Source organism: Camelina sativa, chromosome 20, assembly GCF_030686135.1.
Source record: "Camelina sativa cultivar CO46 ecotype springtype chromosome 20, ASM3068613v1".
Classification (NCBI taxonomy): Eukaryota; Viridiplantae; Streptophyta; class Magnoliopsida; order Brassicales; family Brassicaceae; genus Camelina; species Camelina sativa.
Genome location: NC_141899.1, coordinates 16447627 through 16470246, shown reverse-complemented (window position 1 = coordinate 16470246; position 22620 = coordinate 16447627). Strand labels below are relative to the sequence as shown.

The 22620-nt window shown below is 33.5% G+C and overlaps 1 protein-coding gene and 2 pseudogenes across 1 annotated transcript; 2 read left to right on the top strand and 1 right to left on the bottom strand.

The window, feature by feature from the left end:
* Positions 1 to 5016: 5016 nt before the first annotated feature.
* On the top strand, positions 5017 to 5307 carry LOC147918997 (uncharacterized). The gene has a single exon (XM_087503805.1). The coding sequence runs from the start codon at positions 5017 to 5019 to the stop codon at positions 5305 to 5307; it is 291 nt and encodes a 96-aa protein (XP_087359931.1).
* Positions 5308 to 11650: 6343 nt separating this feature from the next.
* Positions 11651 to 13184, top strand: LOC147918996 (importin subunit alpha-1 pseudogene; annotated as a pseudogene).
* Positions 13185 to 18142: 4958 nt separating this feature from the next.
* Positions 18143 to 18243, bottom strand: LOC147918995 (small nucleolar RNA R71; annotated as a pseudogene).
* Between the last annotated feature and the right edge of the window lie 4377 nt (positions 18244 to 22620).

Here is a 22620-nt window from a genome sequence, read left to right as displayed (position 1 = left end):
TCTTGTCCCATATCCATCCGGTTATTTTTTCTCTTTGTTCTCTTTTAAATAATTATCCATTAGACAATGTTTATTAAAAGAGATTGGGTAAGAAATTAGATGGGATACCAAATTTCTCGTTGAATATATTTTTGTTAGTTAGTTGAAACTATCCAAATAATTATAGTTTTAAAAAAGTATATAACTGTTTTCAAAAATCCCAAAATTTCAAAGTGCCCGTTCCAAAGTGGTTAATTAATTGTCGCATAGTAAATTCTTATCCAAATTAGTGAAAGCTTGACACTTGAATTTTTCTACCAATAGTTTTTTGATTTTATACTTTTATCTAAAATTTCTTTCCCTTTTTTTTTTAAAAAAGTTGTTCAATATATTGTTTTCACTATTTGAATTACCTGTTTCAGTTTACACATACTATTTCTTGTCTTAATACCATAAATATACAGGAATTTTTCTCAAAATTCAATTATTATTTCTTTAAGTATATGTACTTAAGTAGTAAATTAAATTACTTCAAAAACACTGGTAAAACATATATTCAGTCAAATAATAAACTCTTTTAGGTAGTAAAACTTTAATTATATAATATTAGTATTTTCCATAAAAATTAGTTAGCCACTCTTTTATGGTGTTGTTAAAATTTTGGTGTATATTTCGAATACTGCAACCGTACCAAAAATAAACATGATCATCATCATCATCAGCTGGGAAATATACAATTTTTTGCAATACATCCTTAATAATCAAGCATAGTCTGTGTGTTTGTTGAAAATGTTAAAGTAATTTTGTTACGGGGTATTAAATCTTGTTCGGTCCCATCCCATTCCGTCATGTCCCGAACCATCCTGTTAGAAATTTTATGTCATAACCATTCTCTTTTAAACAATTACCCATACAATAATGTTATTAATAAATTTTGGCTAAGAAATTCAGACAAAATACATGTATTCTCTATTTGAATGTTTAATTTATATAGTTAGTTGAAATTCTAAATTCTAAAAGCTCTCAGAATATTTTTAAAAATACCCAAAATTCTCAAAATACCCATCGCAAAGTAGTTCTTTACATGTAACATAGTTAACCTTTTTTTTTACAACTGCTTCGCACCATAAAAAAAAAAATTCCTAGAGTTCTATGGAATTCTCGAATTTAGTCTTTCAGTTTTAATCCTTAGAACAAAGGCGAAAAAAAAAATTATTAGGTTTGATGTCTCTTTACATAAACTTAGAAAATCAACGACTGAGATGTTTTGCTCAAAATAAAAAGGCATGGCTGGGCTTATAAGTTATAACATGTAATTGGGTCAAATTATCCGATTTCAGTGATTCCATTTTAACCTTTCGCGCAGATGAATTAATTTGACTTACCTCCAATGGCATACCCTTATAAATATCTATATAAGTAATGTTTGTTTTATATTTGTGTTTTCGATTAATAGGAGGGATATATATATATATATATATATAATATTAGATATTTGTGTATAGGCAACACAATACACAACGACTCATTAACCACTGAAACTTTTAATGTCTTCAAGTACTATCTCGGTAGACTGTTCGTTGTGATATTTTTTCATGTAGAAATAGTTTAGAATATACAAAAATTAATTAGATATTGTTAGAATTTTTCTATAAAAGTTAGTTGGCCACTCATTTGAGTGTTTAGTCAATAAATGAGTGTTTTGTCAATATTTTGGTATATATGTGAATATCGCAACCCATATCGAGCATAATTAAATTTGAAAATATACGATTTTTTGTGATCCATCTATAATAACCAAACACAGCCTGTGATTGTGATTTTGTCACGTGTATCAAAATATTTCTCACAATTTGCATAAGGGTGTTAAATCCAAATATCAATTTGGATTTAGTTGATTTAATGTATGTATATAACTTACATGTATCTATTTTGAAACGGGAAACATGTTGTGTATGGTGCTGTCATTAATTTTATTCCCATAAATTTACTCTTTTAAATAATTTCCCATTAGACAATATTTTTGAAAAAAGTTTGGCTAAAAAATGTAGATGAACTACATGAAATCTTTATCTGAATATTTAATTTATATATAGTTAGTAGATCATAATTCTCAAAAAATTTCAAAAATATTTTCAAAATACACAAACTCTCAAAATACCCATCTTAAAGAGGTTCTTTACATGCCACATTGTCCTGTTCTAACCGTTCCTTCCCGTCCTGGCCATTTCACACTGCCAAAAATTGTGTGTACCATAACTGTTCTTTTTTTAAATAATTAGCTTTTAGGCAATATTTATTAAAAAAATTGGGTAAGAAATTCTCAAAAACTTTCAAAATATTTTCAATGATATACAAAATTCTCCAAATATCCATCTTAAAGTAATCCTTTATTGTCATATTTCTTTTTTAATATGAATCTGTTATTTGCAAAACTTATAAGATTTTTTACAACTTTTGCTAAAGAGATGACACTTGGTTTGCTATTTCTGACACCTGTTTTTTTTTTTACCTAATTAACTATAGTTTGAACCCAATTAACTACAAGCCCATAAAACCAAAAAAAAATCATCAACATTTTCTTCCTCCCTTATTTAATCAGAAACAAATGCAGTCCCAATAATCTAGAGCTACATTTTATCGGTTGTCGTTGGTTTCATCTTGAAACTATACCAACATTAAATTAAATTTATAAGTTTGAATTCTTAGGTTTAATTTCAATGTTTCAATCTAACAATTTCTACTTTAAAAGACTCAGTATTTTTTATCAGCCCCAACAATTTCTACTTTAAAAGTATGAAACTATTTTCAATTTTTATTTGGTATCAATTTGTTTATATTTTTAGTTGGGTTGGTCAGTATTTTATTTTTAGGTTCTATGGTGTATGATTTCATTACGAAATATATTAGATGCTAAAACTAAAAAATGGAAGGAATATATTTTTGTAACAATGTTGAAAAATTTTCAAAAAGCAAACTATACAACAATTATCTTATATATATTATAAAATTTTTTATATTTTTAAATTAGTCTATCATAAGTTAATTTGGTTTCAGTTTTTACTTTAAAAGTATGAAACCATTTTCTATTTTTATTTGGTTTTCAATTTGTTTATACTTTTTATTTGGGTTGATCAGTATTTTGTTTTAGGTTCTATGGTGTATGAACATAATTACTTAGGTTGATTTTAAAGAATACCATCATTTTCTGCATTGCTATACCCACTATTTTCCTCAGTTTTCATTTTTGTTTATATAACTTCTCATTTTTAACTTATTATTTTGAAACACTTGCGAATTTATGATCATTAATATTTGATTTCAATCTCTTCTCTTTCTTAAAGGCTCAAACATTGTATAAAGTTTAGTTTTCTAAAAACAACCTATTACCATACAAGTACATCCCCTTTCATACTATTGTGAAAACTAAAACATTTACTTTCTATTCTATCCTCGATTCAATCTCCATCGAACAACAAAACACTGGTAACCATTGTTTGGATCATCCATTTATGGGAAGTTCCTAACTTTAAATTTGAATATTTTTTCCACAAATGTAAATTATCTTTACATTGTTTATCTTTTGATGATTTATTCAATCATTTTAAAATACTTATAAAAGAAAATAAATAAGTTCATGTGTATTTGATTTTAAAATAATTTTAATATATAATTATGTTGGGAGTCAGATAGAGTAAGAGTTGAAATAAACCTTACTATATTATATATCTAATAATAAAGTAAAGTTTTCTTTTGGAAAGCTACAAAAGATTGTCATATGATGTTCCCTTCTTTCACAACTGCCATTTTATTTCTTTTAATTTTTAGTGTAACAAATAATTTGATGATTAAATAGTTTAAGGATATAAGATTATAATATTTGGGTTGTTAGGATAATGTCGAGTAATAATTTGCTGTTTTATTTCTACACTTTAATATAAATAATTCACATGATCTTGATATTACATTATTTTATTTCATTTTCAATCCATTTAAAATAAACTAAAGTATATTTTAATATATAATTTCTAAATAACTAAATGATAATCATATATATATGTTTTTTTAATAAAGATGTAACTGTATATATTTCTATTTAAAGAGAGAAGTGAATATATATTTAAATTCATGATTTGATTAGCTAAGATGCATGTATATAGATTTATATTTATAATATACAACTCTTGAATATATATTTAAAACAATAGACAATTTAGTTATTAATTCACAATAATGTATTTCTATAAACCTGACACATTTTTTGTTAACTTTTCTATTCCATCTCATCAATCCCATATTTTGTACTAACTCTCATTTTTTGTAACTTTCATAATATTTATAGTAATACAATGAATGATTAATAATAGTATTTCGAAATATTACATATATAACAAAATATATTGATATGTAATGATTGGATATCTATAACTCTCACATTGTTTATGTGACTCCTATAACAATGAAATACTCCATCTGTTTTTATTTAGTTGTCGTTTTAGGTTTTCAATAAAAATGTTTGGTGAAGGTTTCCAATTTTATCTCTGTTGTTTTAAAGTTTTGACCAATAAAAATATTAATAAAAGGTAAAACAGACAATATAATAGTTTTTTTAAGTTGTGTGAGAAAACCTTAAACGACAACTAAAAAACTGGAGAACGTATAAATTACATTTACTTAATTGATATAAAGATTAGTGTATTTCTTATCTAATTAAATAATAAATTTTCCATATACTCTTAACTACAATTTCTCTTATAAATAGAAAGATACACATTTCACTAACCCTCATATCTCAAATCTTACATAATATTTTTATTTAATTAATATTATTTTAACTAACAATCTTCAAAATTATAAAAGATATCTAAAAACAATATAAACTAAATCTGTGCGTAGCACGGAGTGACTACTAGTTAGGTAATATATTTGTGTACTAAAAATCATAACCATACATGATGACGATGTATAAATACTAATTAAGAACAATGTCAACGTATAGACAAACAAGTACAACACGAATTATATAAACACTACACGATGAGCAAGAACAACAAAAGACCGTTTGTATCCATCTTAATAGTGATGATAGTGATCTTATCAATTTCTCAAAACCAATGTCAGCCAAATCCAGCACTTTGTATAGCAGACGCCAGAAAATCTCCTGACTGTAGAAATGCGGTAAAACACGGCCGTTTTAATGCTATTAAGAAAGAGTGTTGCATCGTACTACTTGGTCTACCGGAAGACTGTTTGGGTGTGTTATTATTTCCTATGCGTTTCATCTTCCGTCTTGTGCTTAAGGGTTACATGTCTATTATTGGGCATTAAATTACCTCTTTAGTAATCCTTTGTTATTTTATTTTGTATGTAACGACAATAATTCACACTAGATATTCACCCGCAGTACACTGCGGGGTTTTTCCTAATAAAAATAAAATGTTATTTGTTTTGTAGATTACTATAGTAATAACTAATATTTAATTTGTATTTTTTAAAATGTACAACTTTACAAATATAGATATATATGATTTAGTATAGAAAGTATTTTGTTTGAAGTTTGTTGTTTTATATTATAGGAACTATAATATACAATTAGATAAGTAGTGATTTATAGAAGGAAGATATTGTGTGTGTTTATAGAATTAATTCATATTGCTTTGTAAAATTGGAAATTTAATATAATAAAATTAATTATAAACTTAATACTTAATGTTTTCCAAAATCAAAACTTAATATTAATTAGTTAAATGAAAAATAAATTAATAATTAATGTCAATGGCATGCTTGTAAATAAATTCCAACTTCAGGATTTATTTGCTAAATGTCTCCAAAAATGTATATATAGATTATTCATATTCTATAAAGAACATCGATCTTATAATGATTTTTTTTTTCTTTTTCTGACAACTGATCTTATAATCATTTATAAACTCATATATTGTGGTCTTTTAATAATTCATGTTCAATTTATTATTATTATTATTATTATTAGATATGATTTAATTTGATTTGCTAACAAAATAGTGTGTATATATTATTTGTCTTTTAACAATTATTTTTTCGCTAAATGATTCTAGGAATGGAGTATCATATGAATGAAAAAAAAATAAAACAATACTATGAAATCTAACATCATAGACCAAGTAAATTATATTTAACATTCTTCAACATAGAAATCAAATAAACGAAACTAAAAAACACAAATACTACCGATTAAGCCAGCGGAAACTATCAAAGAACGTTAACAAAAAAAAATAATAACTATCAAAGCAACAAAGAAATTGACACACTTTGAGAAAACATTATCTATACAATTAAAGGAGAAGTCTCATAAGGTTTTACATTTTTTTTGGTAAGTATTTACATGAAATGTCACTGGTCTTAAAACCATTTTAAATTTTCTCTTTAAGGTTTAAAATGCAAATTAGGTCTCAAACTAATCAAATATTTTAAATAATTATTAGCTTTTAAATAAATTAATTCAGTTTTGCTCTCTAGTTAACTATGAATGGAAATAAGTATTACTTTTTAAAAGATTGTTAACTAATAAACTAATCAAACTTAAAAAACTAAGATTTGATACTATACCATATTATTTGTTTTAATTATTTTATTTGGAAATTTTCTCTATGATTATAAATTCTGATTTTCCTATCATTTTACTTTGATTTCATTTACAAATTATTTTGATTAATCATATAATACATATGATTAATAAATATGTTGTTTTCTATGCATATATTATAATTTATATTTTTTTGAGCAAAGATATATTACTCAATCTATTGTATATGAAAAAATGTGTGTTCAATGTTCCACATCATAGGGTTGGTAAAACTAAATTTATGTAAGTTGATAAATTTATAAGTTTTATTTGCTCACAAATACAATATTATAATTATAACCTTAAAATATTTCACTAAAATAATAATGTAAATACAATAAACAAACAATATAAAACTATAGTATACATTCAAAAACTTAAAATACTATATTCTTTTAAAATAATCTTATTATATAAAGTTGGGTTTTCAAAGTTAGCCATTAACAGGATCATGACACGTGTCAAGTATACAATGAGATATTGACATGTATCAAAAAAATATTATTTTTTAAAACAGTTAATTAAGATAATAACATTAAAAATATTACTTTTCAAAACAGCTAATTAAGAATAACATTAAATCTACATAAAATTTACATCTTTATATCTAAAAAAAATTCCTAAATCAAAACGAAAAATTGACAAAACTAATATATTTTTCATTGTATGCTAATTATATTATATGTGTTTTCTCAATTAGATTTTGACATGTATAAAAAAAATTTCATTAAGCATGTATATTATTATTAATCAAGAAATAGTGAATAATAAAATTAAAAAAAATAATATAAGTTATGTAAAAAGAATTATTATTTTTGAAACGTAATAAGAACAGCTAATTAAAAAAATAACATTATATCTACATAAAATTTACATATTTATATCAAAAGCTTTTATCTTTGATTTTTTTTTCTGATATAATTTTGCAGATCTATTGTGGGTCTTTTATTCGTGCGGGTTTCTGAATGGAAGCTATCAGATGCAATGAAATGGAATCAAAGTATCTAAAGCCCGCTAAATTAATTGAGGATGGAGACACTAATGGAGGTTCCAAAAGTGATTCTACAGTTAGTAGTGTTATAAATTTCAAAGATTAGTCGGTAGTTGATGTATTTGGTCAAAATCTAGAGTTTTCTCATCTAGATAATGTCAATGAATCCGGTACTGAAACAAGAGCTCCTTGATCGAGTAATTGAGAAGCGATTTTAAACTTTCGGAAGTTGGAACGGTAAACCGTTTTAAAATTGGTTTCAAACTTGATTTATGTGGGTTTCTATAGAATTTGGTTCGTAAACCGTTTAAATCCAGGTATATAGAGAAATATATGAGAAGTTTTGATTCGGGTAGAAATATGTTGAGAACTTACGACTCGAGAATATTTGAGATGTGGTCATATTTCCAAGTAGTTTTGGTACAATGCTATATTTCTAAAGATTATAAGGCATCGATCTTTAACGTGATTATGACATATATCATGTTTTGGATTGTTTATAAAGTTTCTATTTTGTATATGTGAATTATCTAAGTTTTATATATACCATCATGATTATAATATTCAAATTTTATTTTTATGTTATATTTACTTTTGTAATAGAGTATATAATTTCGTTTAGTTGTTCATCCAAAATATCTTTGGAGTAAAAAAAAATTCATGGTTAAAGAAATTATGTAACAAAACAATTTTAGTAATTATAAGAACTATAATTATGCCAAACAACATAAAATTTGTTTAATTTGTTTAAAAGACATTTTATAGGTGGTGATAAATAGCATACTTTAACAATAAAATAATTTAGGATTTAAGAGCATATTTTTAATGGTGAAACATACAGTAAAATTGTATGTGGTTATTAAATTATATATTGCTTTGATGAATTCTCTGCATGTAAAATGTTTTGTAATAAGTTGTGACACGTATTTTAAATCTGACAATAATAATATTTGTAATGATGAGTATTTGGCAAACGTTTAGTGGGATATAATTTAGCTTTAGATTATTGTAATAATTGTTATAATATATTAAGAATATAAAATATAAATAAGTGTATGAAGGTAAATACAAATAAAAAAAATTCTCTAACTAAACAATTATTTTTATATTTACTTCAAGAAATAAAATTTATTTTTATATTTTTTAAAAATCTTTTAGGGTTTAAAATTTATTCTCTTCAACAGTTTTAATACCCGCACATCGTGCGGGCCTTTATCTACTTAATACATAAAATATAGAATATATAAGGTTTATATGGTTAGTATAGTTAGTGGGTGAATTAAACTTTTTTTTTATAATTATTCTTACCAATTTCCCAAAACAAAATATTCAATGGTTTTTTCCTTTTTAAAAAAAAAATTGCCAACGAATAATATTTGAGTCATTTCAATAGATCATAGTTTCTTTGGATATGTTTCTTTTTGATATATGGATATGATAAATTAAAGTACTAAAGTCACATTGTTTTGTTATTTCTCCTTCCAGTACAGATAAAATAAGTTTTAAAGGTTTATACAGTAAAACCTCTATAAATTAATAAAGTTGGGACCATGAAAATCTATTAATTTATAGAAGTTTTAATTTCTCGATAAACTAATAATTATTAATTTATGGAGAGACTTTCTTAATTTGGTAACAAAAAATTAAAAATAAGATTTAAAGTACAAGGAGAAGGTTCAAAACCAAGGTCGAGGATTTATGGGTTGCCGAGGTTCTCTATATAGTGGAGAAAGGTTGGACACAAGGTTATCGCTCCAAGAGAGGAAGGTGGAGGAGGTTGGACGCAAGTTTATCTCCCCAAGAGAGGATGGCGGAGCCAAGGTTTTTTCCATGGTGGAGGAGGTTAAATGCAAGGTTCTCTCCATAAGGGATGAGGGTGGAGCCGAAGTTTCCTCCATGGTGGTCATATATTATTGTGATGATACATCATTGATTAGTATATTTTTTATTCAAAATATTTTTTGAGCTAGCAATCTTAGTAATTAAAAAACTACGCAAAAGTGAAAGCAAAATAGTTGGCTTAATGTGTTCATATATACATTTTCTAGGTGGTGATAAATAATATATTTGTAAAATAGAGTATAGGTGTAAAAAAAATATTTTAATAGTAACATACATAAAAGATTTGTAAATGGGTATAAATCAGTGTATTATAAGAAAAATAAAATTTATAAATAACATACAACAATTTTAATATATTTTTGTTAAATTTAATTTAATTTATAAAACTTTAAACCCGCACATCGGGCGGGTCCTCATCTAATTGTTCTTGGAGATTGGGCTTATTCCAAGACAGCCTTATTTGGAACTACACAGACTCGGGTGAGTACACGGTAAAATCAGGCTACTGGCTACTAACTCATGATTCAACAAATGGTGATCCACAACAACAATTCCCACATGGTTCGATAAATTTGAAAATCAGAATCTGGAAACTTCGGATTGTTCCAAAGATAAAACATTTTTTATGGCGTATTGTCTCTAAAGCGTTACCGACCACATCAAGACTCAAACCCGAGGTATGAATATTGATCCATTATGTCAAAGATGCCATCAAGAGGAAGAAACAATCCTACATGCACTATTTACCTGTCCTTTTGCTATGATGACCTGGCGAATGTCAAATAACAGCTTGATTAACAACAACATTTTTAACATTGATGTGGAGGAAAACATTTCCAATTTAATTTCATTCTCAAATTAACATAGTACCTCTCAATTAGACTCTCTGTTACCTTTATGGCTACTTTGGCGCATATGGAAGGCCAAAAACAATTTAGTTTTCAATGGATTCCATGAAAGTCCAACTAGAACTATCCTCACAGCAAAAGCTGAAGTAAAAGATTGGATAAATATTCTTAATCCTCGCGAAAGTTTACTACTTCATGATCAACCTGCAAATCATCAATCATGGTCTGCTCCTTCAGGCACAACAGTCAAATGCAATTTTGACGCAGGATATGACGATCGGACACATTTAGTCACAGGGGGTTGGATAATCCGAAATAATATGGGTATACCTCTTGGATGGGGGGCGTCAAAGTTAGAAACAGCAAATTCAGCATTGGAAGCAGAAATAAAAGCTCTTATTTTCGCTCTTCAACAATCATGGATACGAGGCTATACATCTATCATATTTGAAGGAGACTGTGAAGTCCTGATCAACACATTAAATGGAAAGATTAAAACTGCTTCACTCGCAATGTTTCTAATGGATGTCAATCAATGGTCTCAAAAATTCCATAGTATATGTTTTAAATTTACTAAGAGAAATTGTAATTTTGTAGCTCACAGTTTAGCTAAGTTTGGCTGTATTGTAAATGATTACTATGCTGATTCTGTAACAAAGCCATTTTGGCTTCAAGAAACACTTTGTATTGACCAAGTTTAATAAATACAAAGTGACTTTTGTGGAAAAAAAATACTATAATTAATTAATTATAATCAAAGGTGTTCAAAGTAAATAAAAATACAAGACATATATATATATGCTAGATAAGGATCCGCCCGATGTGCGGATTTAAAGTTTTATAAATAAAGTTAAATTTAACAAAAATATATTAAAATTTGTTGTATGTTATTTATAAGTTTTATTTTTGCTATAATATACTGATTTATATTCATTTACAAATCTTTTATGTATGTTACCACTAAAAACATAATTTTTACACCTAACTATATTGTATGTTACAAATATATTTTTTACCACCACATAGAAAATGTCTGTATGATCACATTAAACCAACTATCATATGTCTTTTTACTTTCATTTTTGAATAGTTTTTTTAATTACTAAAATTATTGGCTCAAGTAAAGGGTATGTAATTGGATTAACATTATAAAATAGATTTCCATATTAGTAGTTCCCTTTTTTAATCAGGTATTGGAAAGTTTCCTTTTTGTTTTTCAATTAGTTAATCAAATTTACATGTCTAGGTTTTTTTACTTTTTTCTCCGCAGGATCCATCTATATATACACCAGAACTCAATACGTTACGTCTATCTGTGTGCAAATCGATCGAGTAATATATTTCTTTCTCATTCGCTTTATTGAATCTCCTTCTCGAGACAGAGCCATGTCGCTGAAACCTAGCGCCAGGACTGAGGCCCGCCGGAACCAGTACAAAGTTACGGTAGATGCGGAGGAGGGACGACGGAGGAGAGAAGACAACATGGTTGAGGTGCGAAAAATCAAACGTGAGGAGAGTCTGATGAAGAAGAGGCGTGAAGCTCTTGATGATTTCTCGGGATTGGTCGACGACGATATGAAGTTGGAGAGTTTGCAAGATATGGTCGCTGGGGTTTGGTCGGAAAATCCTGACTGGCAGCTTAATTCAACTACTCAGATCAGGAAGCTTCTATCTATCCGCAGAAGTCCTCCAATCGATAAAGTGATAGGCTCTGGAGTCGTGCCTCGGTTAGTTGAGTTTCTTAAGAAAGAAGATAACCATAAGATTCAATTAGAGGCAGCTTGGGCTCTAACAAACATTGCATCTGGAACATCGGATCACACAAAGGTTGTAATCGAACACAATGCTGTTCCAATCTTTGTCCAGCTTCTTGCTTCACCCAATGATGATGTCCGCGAACAAGCTGTATGGGGGTTAGGTAACGTTGCTGGTGATTCAAAGCAGTGCCGTGATTATGTTCTTAATTGTGGAGCACTTGTTCCGCTTCTCAATCAGCTTAATGAGCATACCAAATTGTCTATGCTTAGAGAAGTCACATGGACTTTGTCAAACTTGTGTCGTGGTGGTGGCCTGATTAATCCCGAAGCGCTTCAAGCCCTTGAACGATTAATTCATTCTACCGATGAACAAGTCTTGACAGACGCATGTTGGGCACTCAGTTACATCACTAGAGTATCCAATGACAAAATCCAGGCTGTCATCGATTCGGGCTTTGTCCCAAGACTTGTTGAACTTCTCCTCCATCCTTGTATGTCAGTGCTAGTTCCTGCGCTTCGCACGGTTGGAAATATAGTAACGGGAGATGCTCTACAAACACAGTTTGTGATCAATAGTGGTGCTCTGCCTTGTCTTGCCGTCATTCTAACTCAAAACTATAAGAGAAGCATTAAAAAGGAAACTTGTTGGACGATTTCAAACATCACAGCGGGAACCAAAGAACAGATCCAGGCTGTATTAGAGGCTAATTTGATAGCCCCCTTGGTCAAGCTGCTTCAATGTGCTGAATTTGACATTAAGAAAGAAGCTGCATGGGCAATTTCATATGTAGCTTTTGGAGGTTCTCATGATCAGATCAAATACCTTGTAGAACAAGGATGTATAAAACCGTTATGCAATCTCCTACGATGTGTGGATCCAAAAATCATAATTCTCTGCCTTAAAGCATTGGAAAACATTTTAAAAGTGGGAGAGGAAGAGAAGAACTTGGGTAATACAGGGGACATGAACCATTACGCTGAGCTGATTGATGATGCAGGAGGGCTAGACAAGATGGAGGACCTTCAGAACCATGACAACAGTGAGATCTATGACAAGGCTCTAAGAATTATGGAGACATACTGGCTTGAAGAAGATGAGGAAACACAACAATCTCCTGATGGATTCAACTTCAACTGAAGGAATGGAATAAGAAGCTCGTAGCTTGAGCATAGGATTCGAATAAAGTATCTTTCAAATTAAAAAAATAAAATATAACTACTGTATAAAGCTAGGATTGTTCCTGACTACATTGTGATCTCTGCCACGATTATTTTTTTCTTGAAATTTACCTGTAATGATAACATGCCAGTTTGCTTTGATCTATTTTATTCTACTCTGTTTTTGGTGACTTTAAACTTGTTTAAAATCTGTGTCTGAAAATTTAGACAGTATATTTTAATAATTACCACATCTTAGTTTTCTGTTGTCAACTCGTTGCGATAAAACTTGTAATGGATTTCTTTCAATAAAGATGAGCAAATGAGTCTAACCACAGCGATAACACAAAAGTTAAACACATTCCTAAATGCAAAAATGCAGTGGAAACCATAAACCTAACAAACAAGTACATCTGAAAACGCAAATATGATTGCGTCTACTCGGTAACATCACGACTCAATGCAGAAAAGCGAAAAACAAAGTCAAATATCTAGTGTTTAGAACAGATTGATATATTTTTAAACTAATAACAACAAAAGAAGTAGTGTATATATATATATATAATAAATATATAGTTACAAATACATGACAGTCTACGCAAATTTTTAAAAGAATAAAACATTTTCTCTTCGGGAAGCCACAAAGAATAGAGAGTAAAACACTTACATTGTTATACATGAAGTAGTAGTAAACCCTTTCTTCTCAAGCCACGACTGCTCTCTTTCCTTTGCTGTTTTTAGTGTTATCTTTCTTCTTTCTTGAAACGCCTGTGATTGGATGACCCAGAGGACCTGACCACGTCTGGACTTGCGTGCGTTGGTGGTTCGTCTTTGGAAAAATTGAAAGAAGATGATGTGAAGGATGGGACCATGTCTCGTGGCACAAATGTCGGGTCTATATGCTGTGAGGCACCTAATGGTAGGCCCATTGCTCCACCATCTTGGTGCGGTGGCGGAAACTTCTCGCTTTTGCTCTTTGCATTTGCGTGTGTAATTAATCTCCTTCTCTGCTGTTTAGAGTCAAAATATACAAAAGATGATGTAAATAAACGGATCAGTCTTTGTGTGTGTGTGTGTATTTGTAGATATGCCAGAAGCAGAACATTAGTGAAGATTTTTCTTTCCTAAAAACATAAGCATTGGTGGTTTAACAAAAACCATTACTCAGTTCACTTCCTAACATAGACAACAGCCTAAATGCACACAGTACTTGCCTAGAAGCAAACTGATTCGAGCTACAGGAATAAATGTAGAAAAGAAGATATGTTATTGAAAAGAAAACAGTTGGGAGGGACATACATCGACATTTGACTGAAGTTCTGCATTAGCTTCAGGAGCTGGAAGAGCTCGATTTGAACGATCTCTGTGCCGATTCTTCCTTCCACCATCCCCTTGGGCTTTACTAGCAGCTCTTTGTCTGCACAGGATAAAACTGTCAGTCTATGCATGCTAACAAAGACAGTATAAAATAGCTACAGCCTACAAGTAATGGTGGACGCAACAATAATATCTGAATTTCCAAAATAAATGTGTTTCACTCCACTCTATCTGGATGGTAACAGCTTCTATCTAGCCAAAGTCGGATCCTCAACAGGTATATGGTATGGTGGGAAAAACTCTCCACTAAAAAAATCGAGAGAACACAACTAAATACTAAGTGTGACATGGTTTTCTTTTGTGGTTCATTCCTACCAGGAAATAGTGTATAGACTACCCTGCTTTTCAGTATATGAATCATGATTTGAGTGGAGTACACCAAAATATACATAATATTTCAACTATTTGCATCTTCAGCAAAAGTCATGTCAAAATATACATAATATTTCAACTATCCCTTTTTCGATAGCTTGGCATTCGAGAACGTCGGCACATCGTTGCCAACCAACGGGGATTCTACACTGCTAATCGAGTCTGACATTGTCTGGATTGAAAGTTTTCTTGAATGTTTAATCCACAGGCAGCACTGGATAGATTTATACAAGTCTTGGGAGGTAAATCCCTTAAGAAAATTGGAAACTTTCCATGCAAAACGGTAAGAATGCAAAATGGTAAGAATGCAAATTTTCTTATTTTATCAGTTTTCCTTTTGTGATAAAAAGGAAAAATTCTGGTAATTAAGTCCCTAAAAAGAAAATGGGCCGAACAACTCGGCAATATTTTACAAGGGTACTCGGACCCATAAGGATTGACAATAAAAAAGCGGAAAACAAATTCAATTTTAAACGTCCAAGGCACCAGACAGATCTGCTTGAAAACTCTCGGCGTTCGAGCCGAATGGATGTTCAACGGATTCCGGAGCCGTCGTCTCCGGGGGGGGGGGGGGGGGGAAATCCATAACCGAGCTGGTCCGGGGACATGGTAAGGTCATTTTCATTCAGCTCGAGGACATCGATCGCTGTGACAGTCTTCTCGGCTTCGGCCTTTTTCTCGTTAATCTCCTTAACTCGCTCCTTAGGAATGACGGCCCCATTCTCAATCAGATATTGTACAGCTTCCTGTACTCCGGTGGCTTGGTTCAGCAGATCTTCCAGGGGGCGAACTTTCACCTGCTCAACTAGATAGGCCTTGACCTTGTCTAATCGGTTTTGCGCTTTCTTCGCTGTTTGCTCCACCTTCTCCCAACGATCCTTCCGAAGTCTCTTAACTTCGAAATTGAGCTGAACCTTCAACCCGTCGCATGATTCCTGCAGTTCGGCTTTCTCTTCTTCTAGAGTAAGCGCTCGGGAGTTCAGTTTGCTAACCCTCAGTTCGGTGTTGGCAATGATGCCATCTTTTTCAGCGATAAGAGCTTCAAGCTCCTTGATTCTCTCGTCCTTCGCCCTGCTAGCGGCTCGGATCTCTTCTGCGCATTCTTTCACCTTTTCGAGTTCAAGCTCGGACCCCTTGCTGGTTTTGACTCGTCTATCATACGACTGAACCAGCGCATTCATCTTGGCGGCAGTCTGTGGATTCAAAGAATATACGTCAGTTTGAAGCTTTGTTGGATAAATAAAACTTTAATAGGTTGATGAGAATAGTAAGACGAACCATTAAGTGCGATTCAGCGACATCGAGGAATGCTTGCTTGAATTCCAATTCGTCCGCTGACGGAAGGATTCGGCAGGAAGTCTTCAGGGTCCGGAAAAGCTCGCCCGAAGCCTCGCGATTGGTCACCAAGGGATAATTGCCAAAATAGTGATATATGGTTTTAGAATGTATATATATGGTTTTTGGGTTTTAGAAACCCTTAAGTTATTTTCTAGCAGTTTTTGAGAGAAGGATATTGAGAGCTTTTGGGAGAGAGAGATTTGCTTTGTAGAGAAGAATTCTTGAACTCCCTCTTCTACTTTTTAATATCTATTGCATGTTATTCAGAATTATGATTTGTTCTTCATTAAACATGTCTGAGTAATTTGCTTGTTAGGTTTAGGGTTTTTCATAGGGTTTTTATGATTTATTAGATCTGAGATTTTTAGGGTTCTTAATCTTTTATGATCTTCATCCTTGGTTGTTCTTCACAATAATTCTTGATTGATCACCTAGAATTGTTATCTTAGGGAAATAAATTGATATGAGAATATTATTGTTTTCCTGATTAAACCATTGATGAGCAGAATTGTTTATTACAAAGAGATTTGAATTGATAATTCTGTGAACTTATCTAAACCTGTTCTTAAAGCTGATTTTTAACTTGGAATTTTACAAAGAGATTTGGATTTTCTGGTTTTAAATTTAGATATTATTTGCAGTGAGAACTGATTTAATTTACCAAGAGTTTAGAGTTCTAGATCTGATCTTTATTGCTTGAACCTTAATTAATTTTTCTGATTTAATATTTCATAATTTCCTGAGAAATTCCCTAGGCTTAGCTCTTTTGATTTTCTGAATTCACAACACTTTTATTTAAATATTTGCATTGCTTTATTTTAATTCAATTTAACTTGTTTAGCGTAATTTACAAAACTTTACAATCTATTGTGTTTGATCTTGAGTCTCTGTGGATTCGACCCCTAAGTACTGCAGTGATCTCTTGTTTGAGAGAGTAGCTCTAGGGATTAATTTGAGCCTATCAAATTTTGGCGCCGTTGCCGGGGACTCTCTGATCTACCATTAGATTTAAGTTTTTAATTTCGTCTAAACTTTTATTTTTATTTTTCTGCTTACACGTTTTTGTTTTTCTTCTCTTTGGTGTTTCAGGTGCATGCCTCCTAGACCTCACACAAGGAGCAACTAATCTGGTCCTACTGTGAATTTGACAAACAAAGAGTTGGGAAAACTGGAACGTGAGAACAGAAAGGCAGCTAAATCTCTGAAGATGGTTAATACAATCATTCTGATGCGTGATGAGGCTGGTGTTTTGAGGGATCAAAAGGGCCACTTGCGCAATGAGCAGGGCCAAAAGCTTGATGCAGAAGGGAACGTGATCCCTGAACATGTTGTCAACGAGCAGGCTGTTGTGAACCAGCAAGCTGGTGTCGTTGATAATCCGGATCTGGGTGTCGATCGACACCAACCAGGTGGCATCGATCGACACCAACCTGCAGACGTGCGTGGAGCTGCCAACCACGTACAGAACCCAGTTCGACGACAGGAGAACAACCGGGATCTGATCAGGACCATTGCTGACTACAATCGGGCTGATCTGGTGTATGAGAACCGGTCTGCTATTGTTCCTCCCCCTTTTCAGAGGAATGATTTTGAGTTGAAACCTGCATACTTTCAACTAGTTGGGCAGAGACCTTTCTCTGCTTTGCCCAATGAGAAGCCCCTGGATCACATTGAGCATTTTGAGGATCTGGTGACTAGCATCAAGGCTAATGGGGTAACTGAGGACTACATCTTCTGCAAACTCTTCCCTTACTCACTTGCAGGAGAGGCATCTCAATGGTTGAAACAGCTGCCTGCTGGATCATTAACAAGCTGGCGTGATGTCAAGGTGGCCTTTCTCAACCACTTCTATGATGATGCAATGTCAGATGAGTTGAGAATCAAGCTGTCTTCCTTCAAGCAGAGACCAGATGAAGCTTTCAAAGCAGCTTGGGTGAGATTCAAGGCTTACCAAAGGGACTGTCCACACCATGGTTTCTCAAGAGTTCAACTGCTAAGTATCTTCTTCAGAGGGTGTGACTGGGAGTATCAGTTGGCTTTAGATGCTGCAAGTCATGGGAATTTCAAGACAAGATTGCCAGTAGATGCTGAATTGTTGATTGAGAACTTAGCTGCTAGCAATAGTACTAAGAGAGCAGATGCTGAAAGGAAGAGACTACATGGAGGATATGACTCACACCAGTTAGCTTCTGTTAATGCTAAGCTGGATTCTGTGCATAATCTCCTTGTGGGTAAGAAACCTGTTCATTTTGCTGCTGACGTTGAGACATATGAGCCAGAATCTGATCAAGGAAATTATGAAGAAGAAGAGGTGAACTATGTCTATGGGAATCAGGGGCAGAGGTTTGGAAATCAGCAAGGTAGTAGGCCTTACAGTGGAAACAGCCAGCGCAGTAACTTTCAGGGCAACTCTTCTGGTTTCACACCCAAACCTGAATATCAGAAGCAGCAACAAAACAGTGGATTCACAAGGACTTATGGCAACAACTCATATCAGTCTCCGCCTCCTAAGTCTACTGAAACTAGTAAGATGGAAGCTATGCTTGAGCAGCTTTTGCAAGGCCAAGAGCAGATGACAGTGACTTTCAATGGGAAGCTGGACAATGTCTACACTGATCTTAATGGGAAGTTTGAAGCTTTGAACATCCATGTCAAGAAGCTGGAAAGTCAGGTTGCGCAAACTGTTGGGTCTGTGCAAAGGCAAGAAGGCTATCTCCCTTCAAGAACTGAATCAAATCCTAAACATTTTTGCAATGCAGTGACTTTGAGAAGTGGCAAACAACTCCATCCTATACTCCAGAAGAATCAAACTGATGATCTACAGGAGTTGATTGATATAGACGACGAAGAAGATGTTTCTGCCGAGCCAGTATCGACCGACACACATGGGCATCGGTCGACACCCAAACCATGCGAAGTTTCGGACAAAATCCCAGAACAAAGCGTCGATCGACACCAACCAGGTGGCATCGATCGACGCCAACCACGGACAGAAACTGCGAATGTGAAGTCTTCTACTCCAGTTGCAGAAAGAGTCTACATACCTAAGGTTCCATTCCCCAAGATTCCAAGGAAGTCTAAACAAGAGCTAGATGATGCCAAGTGCAAAGCCATGATGGATAAGCTTATTCTTGAGTTGCCTTTGGTTGATGCTGTTAAGACTTCTCCAATGCTTAGGAGATATGTCAAGAGGATGGTAACCAAGGATTTTAATGTTGAGCAAGGAGTTATGATGATATCAGCCCAAGTCAGTGCCATTATTCAGAACAAGATCCCAGAAAAACTTCCTGATCCAGGGAGCTTTGTTCTTGATTGCACTATCTTCACTGACAGATTTGCTAGATCTTTGTGTGATCTTGGTTCTAGTGTCAACCTTATGCCAAGATCAGTAGCACTCAGCCTGGGAATGACAGACTTCCAGCCTACTAAGCTCACTCTCATCCTTGCTGACCGGTCTGTTCGCATTTCGGATGGTGTTCTTGAAGATGTTCCAATTAAGATTGGTGAGTGCTTGATACCTACTGATTTTGTGGTGTTAAAGTATGAGGAGGAACCCAAGGACCCTCTTATTCTGGGAAGATCATTCTTAGCTACTGCTGGAGCTATAATTGATGTCAAGAAGGGTCAGATTGGTCTCAACATTGGTGATTTACAAATGCGCTTTGACATGGAGAAACTGGTTAAGAGGCCAACCATTGATGGCCAGACATTCTATGTAGACACATTGTCTAATCTGGCTGAAGAGATATTCCAGGAGCTGCATCCTGAGGATCCTTTAGAGAGAGCATTGGTTGCTTCTGCTGAAGAAGCTGAGCATCTAGATGACATTGCTGCTGGGTATGTCAAACTGCTTGATGCTAATGAACAAGTGAAGAAGCTGGTTGCACAAGAGGAATTGGTTTGTACTTCTTCACAAGCTGCAAAGGTTTCTGATTGGAGTCTTGAAAGAGCTCCAAAGGTTGATCTCAAGCCACTTCCTGCAGGTTTAAGGTATGCATATCTAGGTGAGAACTCTTCCTATCCTGTTATTGTTAGTGCTTCCTTAAACAATGCAGAGCTCACTTTATTGCTAAGCAAGCTGCGCAAGTTTCGCAAGGCTCTTGGCTATTCTCTTGATGACATTGCAGGAATCTCTCCAGACTTGTGTATGCATAGGATTCATCTTGAGGAAGGAGCTAAAACATCCATTGAGCATCAGAGGAGGCTGAATCCAAATCTGCAAGATGTTGTAAAGAAGGAGATCATGAAACTGCTGAATGCTGGGATCATCTATCCAATATCTGACAGCAATTGGGTTAGTCCGGTACATGTTGTTCCTAAGAAAGGTGGAGTTACAGTGGTGAAGAATGACAAGAATGAGCTGATCCCTACAAGGACAATTACTGGTCATAGGATGTGCATCGATTACAGGAAGCTGAATGCTGCAACAAGGAAAGATCACTTCCCACTTCCTTTCATTGACCAGATGTTGGAGAGGTTAGCTAATCATCCATACTACTGCTTTTTGGATGGTTACTCAGGCTTTTTCCAGATTCCTATTCATCCTGATGACCAAGAGAAGACCACCTTCACTTGTCCCTATGGTACCTTCGCTTACCGCAGAATGCCTTTTGGTCTCTGTAATGCTCCTGCAACATTTCAGAGATGCATGATATCAATCTTCACTGATATGATTGAGGATTATATGGAGGTGTTTATGGATGATTTTTCAGTTTATGGATCTTCATTCAAAAGCTGTTTGGATAATCTCTGTAAGGTGCTAGCAAGGTGTGAAGAGAAGCATTTGGTGCTAAACTGGGAAAAATGTCATTTTATGGTTAGAGATGGCATAGTGCTGGGCCACAGGGTTTCAGAAGCTGGAATAGAAGTTGACCGCGCTAAGATAGAGGTGATGACAAGTCTTCAACTACCAGAGAATGTGAAGGCAGTGAGGAGCTTTCTTGGACATGCAGGGTTCTATAGGCGATTTATCAAAGATTTCAGCAAGATAGCAAGACCACTTTCTGCTTTGTTGTGCAAAGATGTCAAGTTTGAATTCACTGATGAATGTCGCATAGCCTTTGAGAGGATTAAGCAGGAGCTTGTGAGTGCACCTATTGTTCAGCCACCAGATTGGGATCTTCCTTTTGAAGTAATGTGTGATGCTAGTGACTTTGCAGTGGGAGCAGTGCTGGGACAAAGAAAAGATAAGAAACTTCATGCAATCTACTATGCAAGCAGGACACTTGATGAGGCACAAAGGAATTATGCAACAACAGAAAAGGAGTTGTTGGCTGTGGTGTTTGCTTTTGAGAAGTTTAGATCTTATCTGGTTGGTTCAAAGGTCATTGTTCATACTGATCATGCTGCATTGAGGTACTTGATGCAGAAGAAGGATGCTAAGCCTAGACTTTTGAGATGGATCCTTCTTCTACAAGAGTTTGACATTGAAGTGAGGGATAAGAAGGGGATAGAGAATGGTGTTGCTGATCACTTGTCCAGGATTAGGATTGATGATGATGTCCCAATTCGTGATTGTCTACCTGAGGAGCATGTGTACCTTGTTGAAATTGGGTTTCGGACTGATGATTTCAAGAGTTTATCTTCGGATGCATGTGGTGTCGATCGACACCATACTGGCATCGATCGACACCCTTTGTTTCCCGAATCAGATTGGTCGAATGATGGAGATTTAGCTGCTGTGGCTAGCTCCAATCAACCTTGGTATGCTGATATTGCCAATTATCTTGCTGCAGAGGTAGAACCTGATCAATTCACAGGCTATCATAAGAAGAGGTTCTTGAGAGAGCTAAGGAGATATTATTGGGATGAGCCTTATCTGTATAAGCATTGCAGTGATGGTGTATACAGAAGATGTCTAGCTGAGACAGAAGTTCCTGATGTTCTTTTTCACTGTCATGGATCAGATTATGCTGGACACTTTGCTACTTTCAAGACAGTGTCTAAGGTTCTACAAGCTGGGTTTTGGTGGCCAACAATGTTCAAGGATGCTAATGAGTTTGTTTCCAGATGTGATGCTTGTCAGCGGAAAGGTCAGATTAGTAAGAGGCATGAGATGCCACAAAACTTTATCCTTGAGGTTGAAGTTTTTGATTGCTGGGGCATTGACTTTATGGGACCATTCCCTTCCTCTTACAAGAATGAATACATCTTAGTGGCTGTTGACTATGTCTCCAAGTGGGTTGAAGCAATTGCAAGTCCAACCAATGATTCTGCTGTGGTTCTTAAGCTGTTTAAGACCATTATCTTTCCAAGGTTTGGAGTTCCTAGAATTGTCATCAGTGATGGAGGTAAGCACTTTATCAATAAAGTGTTTGAGAAGCTGCTGAAAAAGTATGGTGTTCAACATAGAGT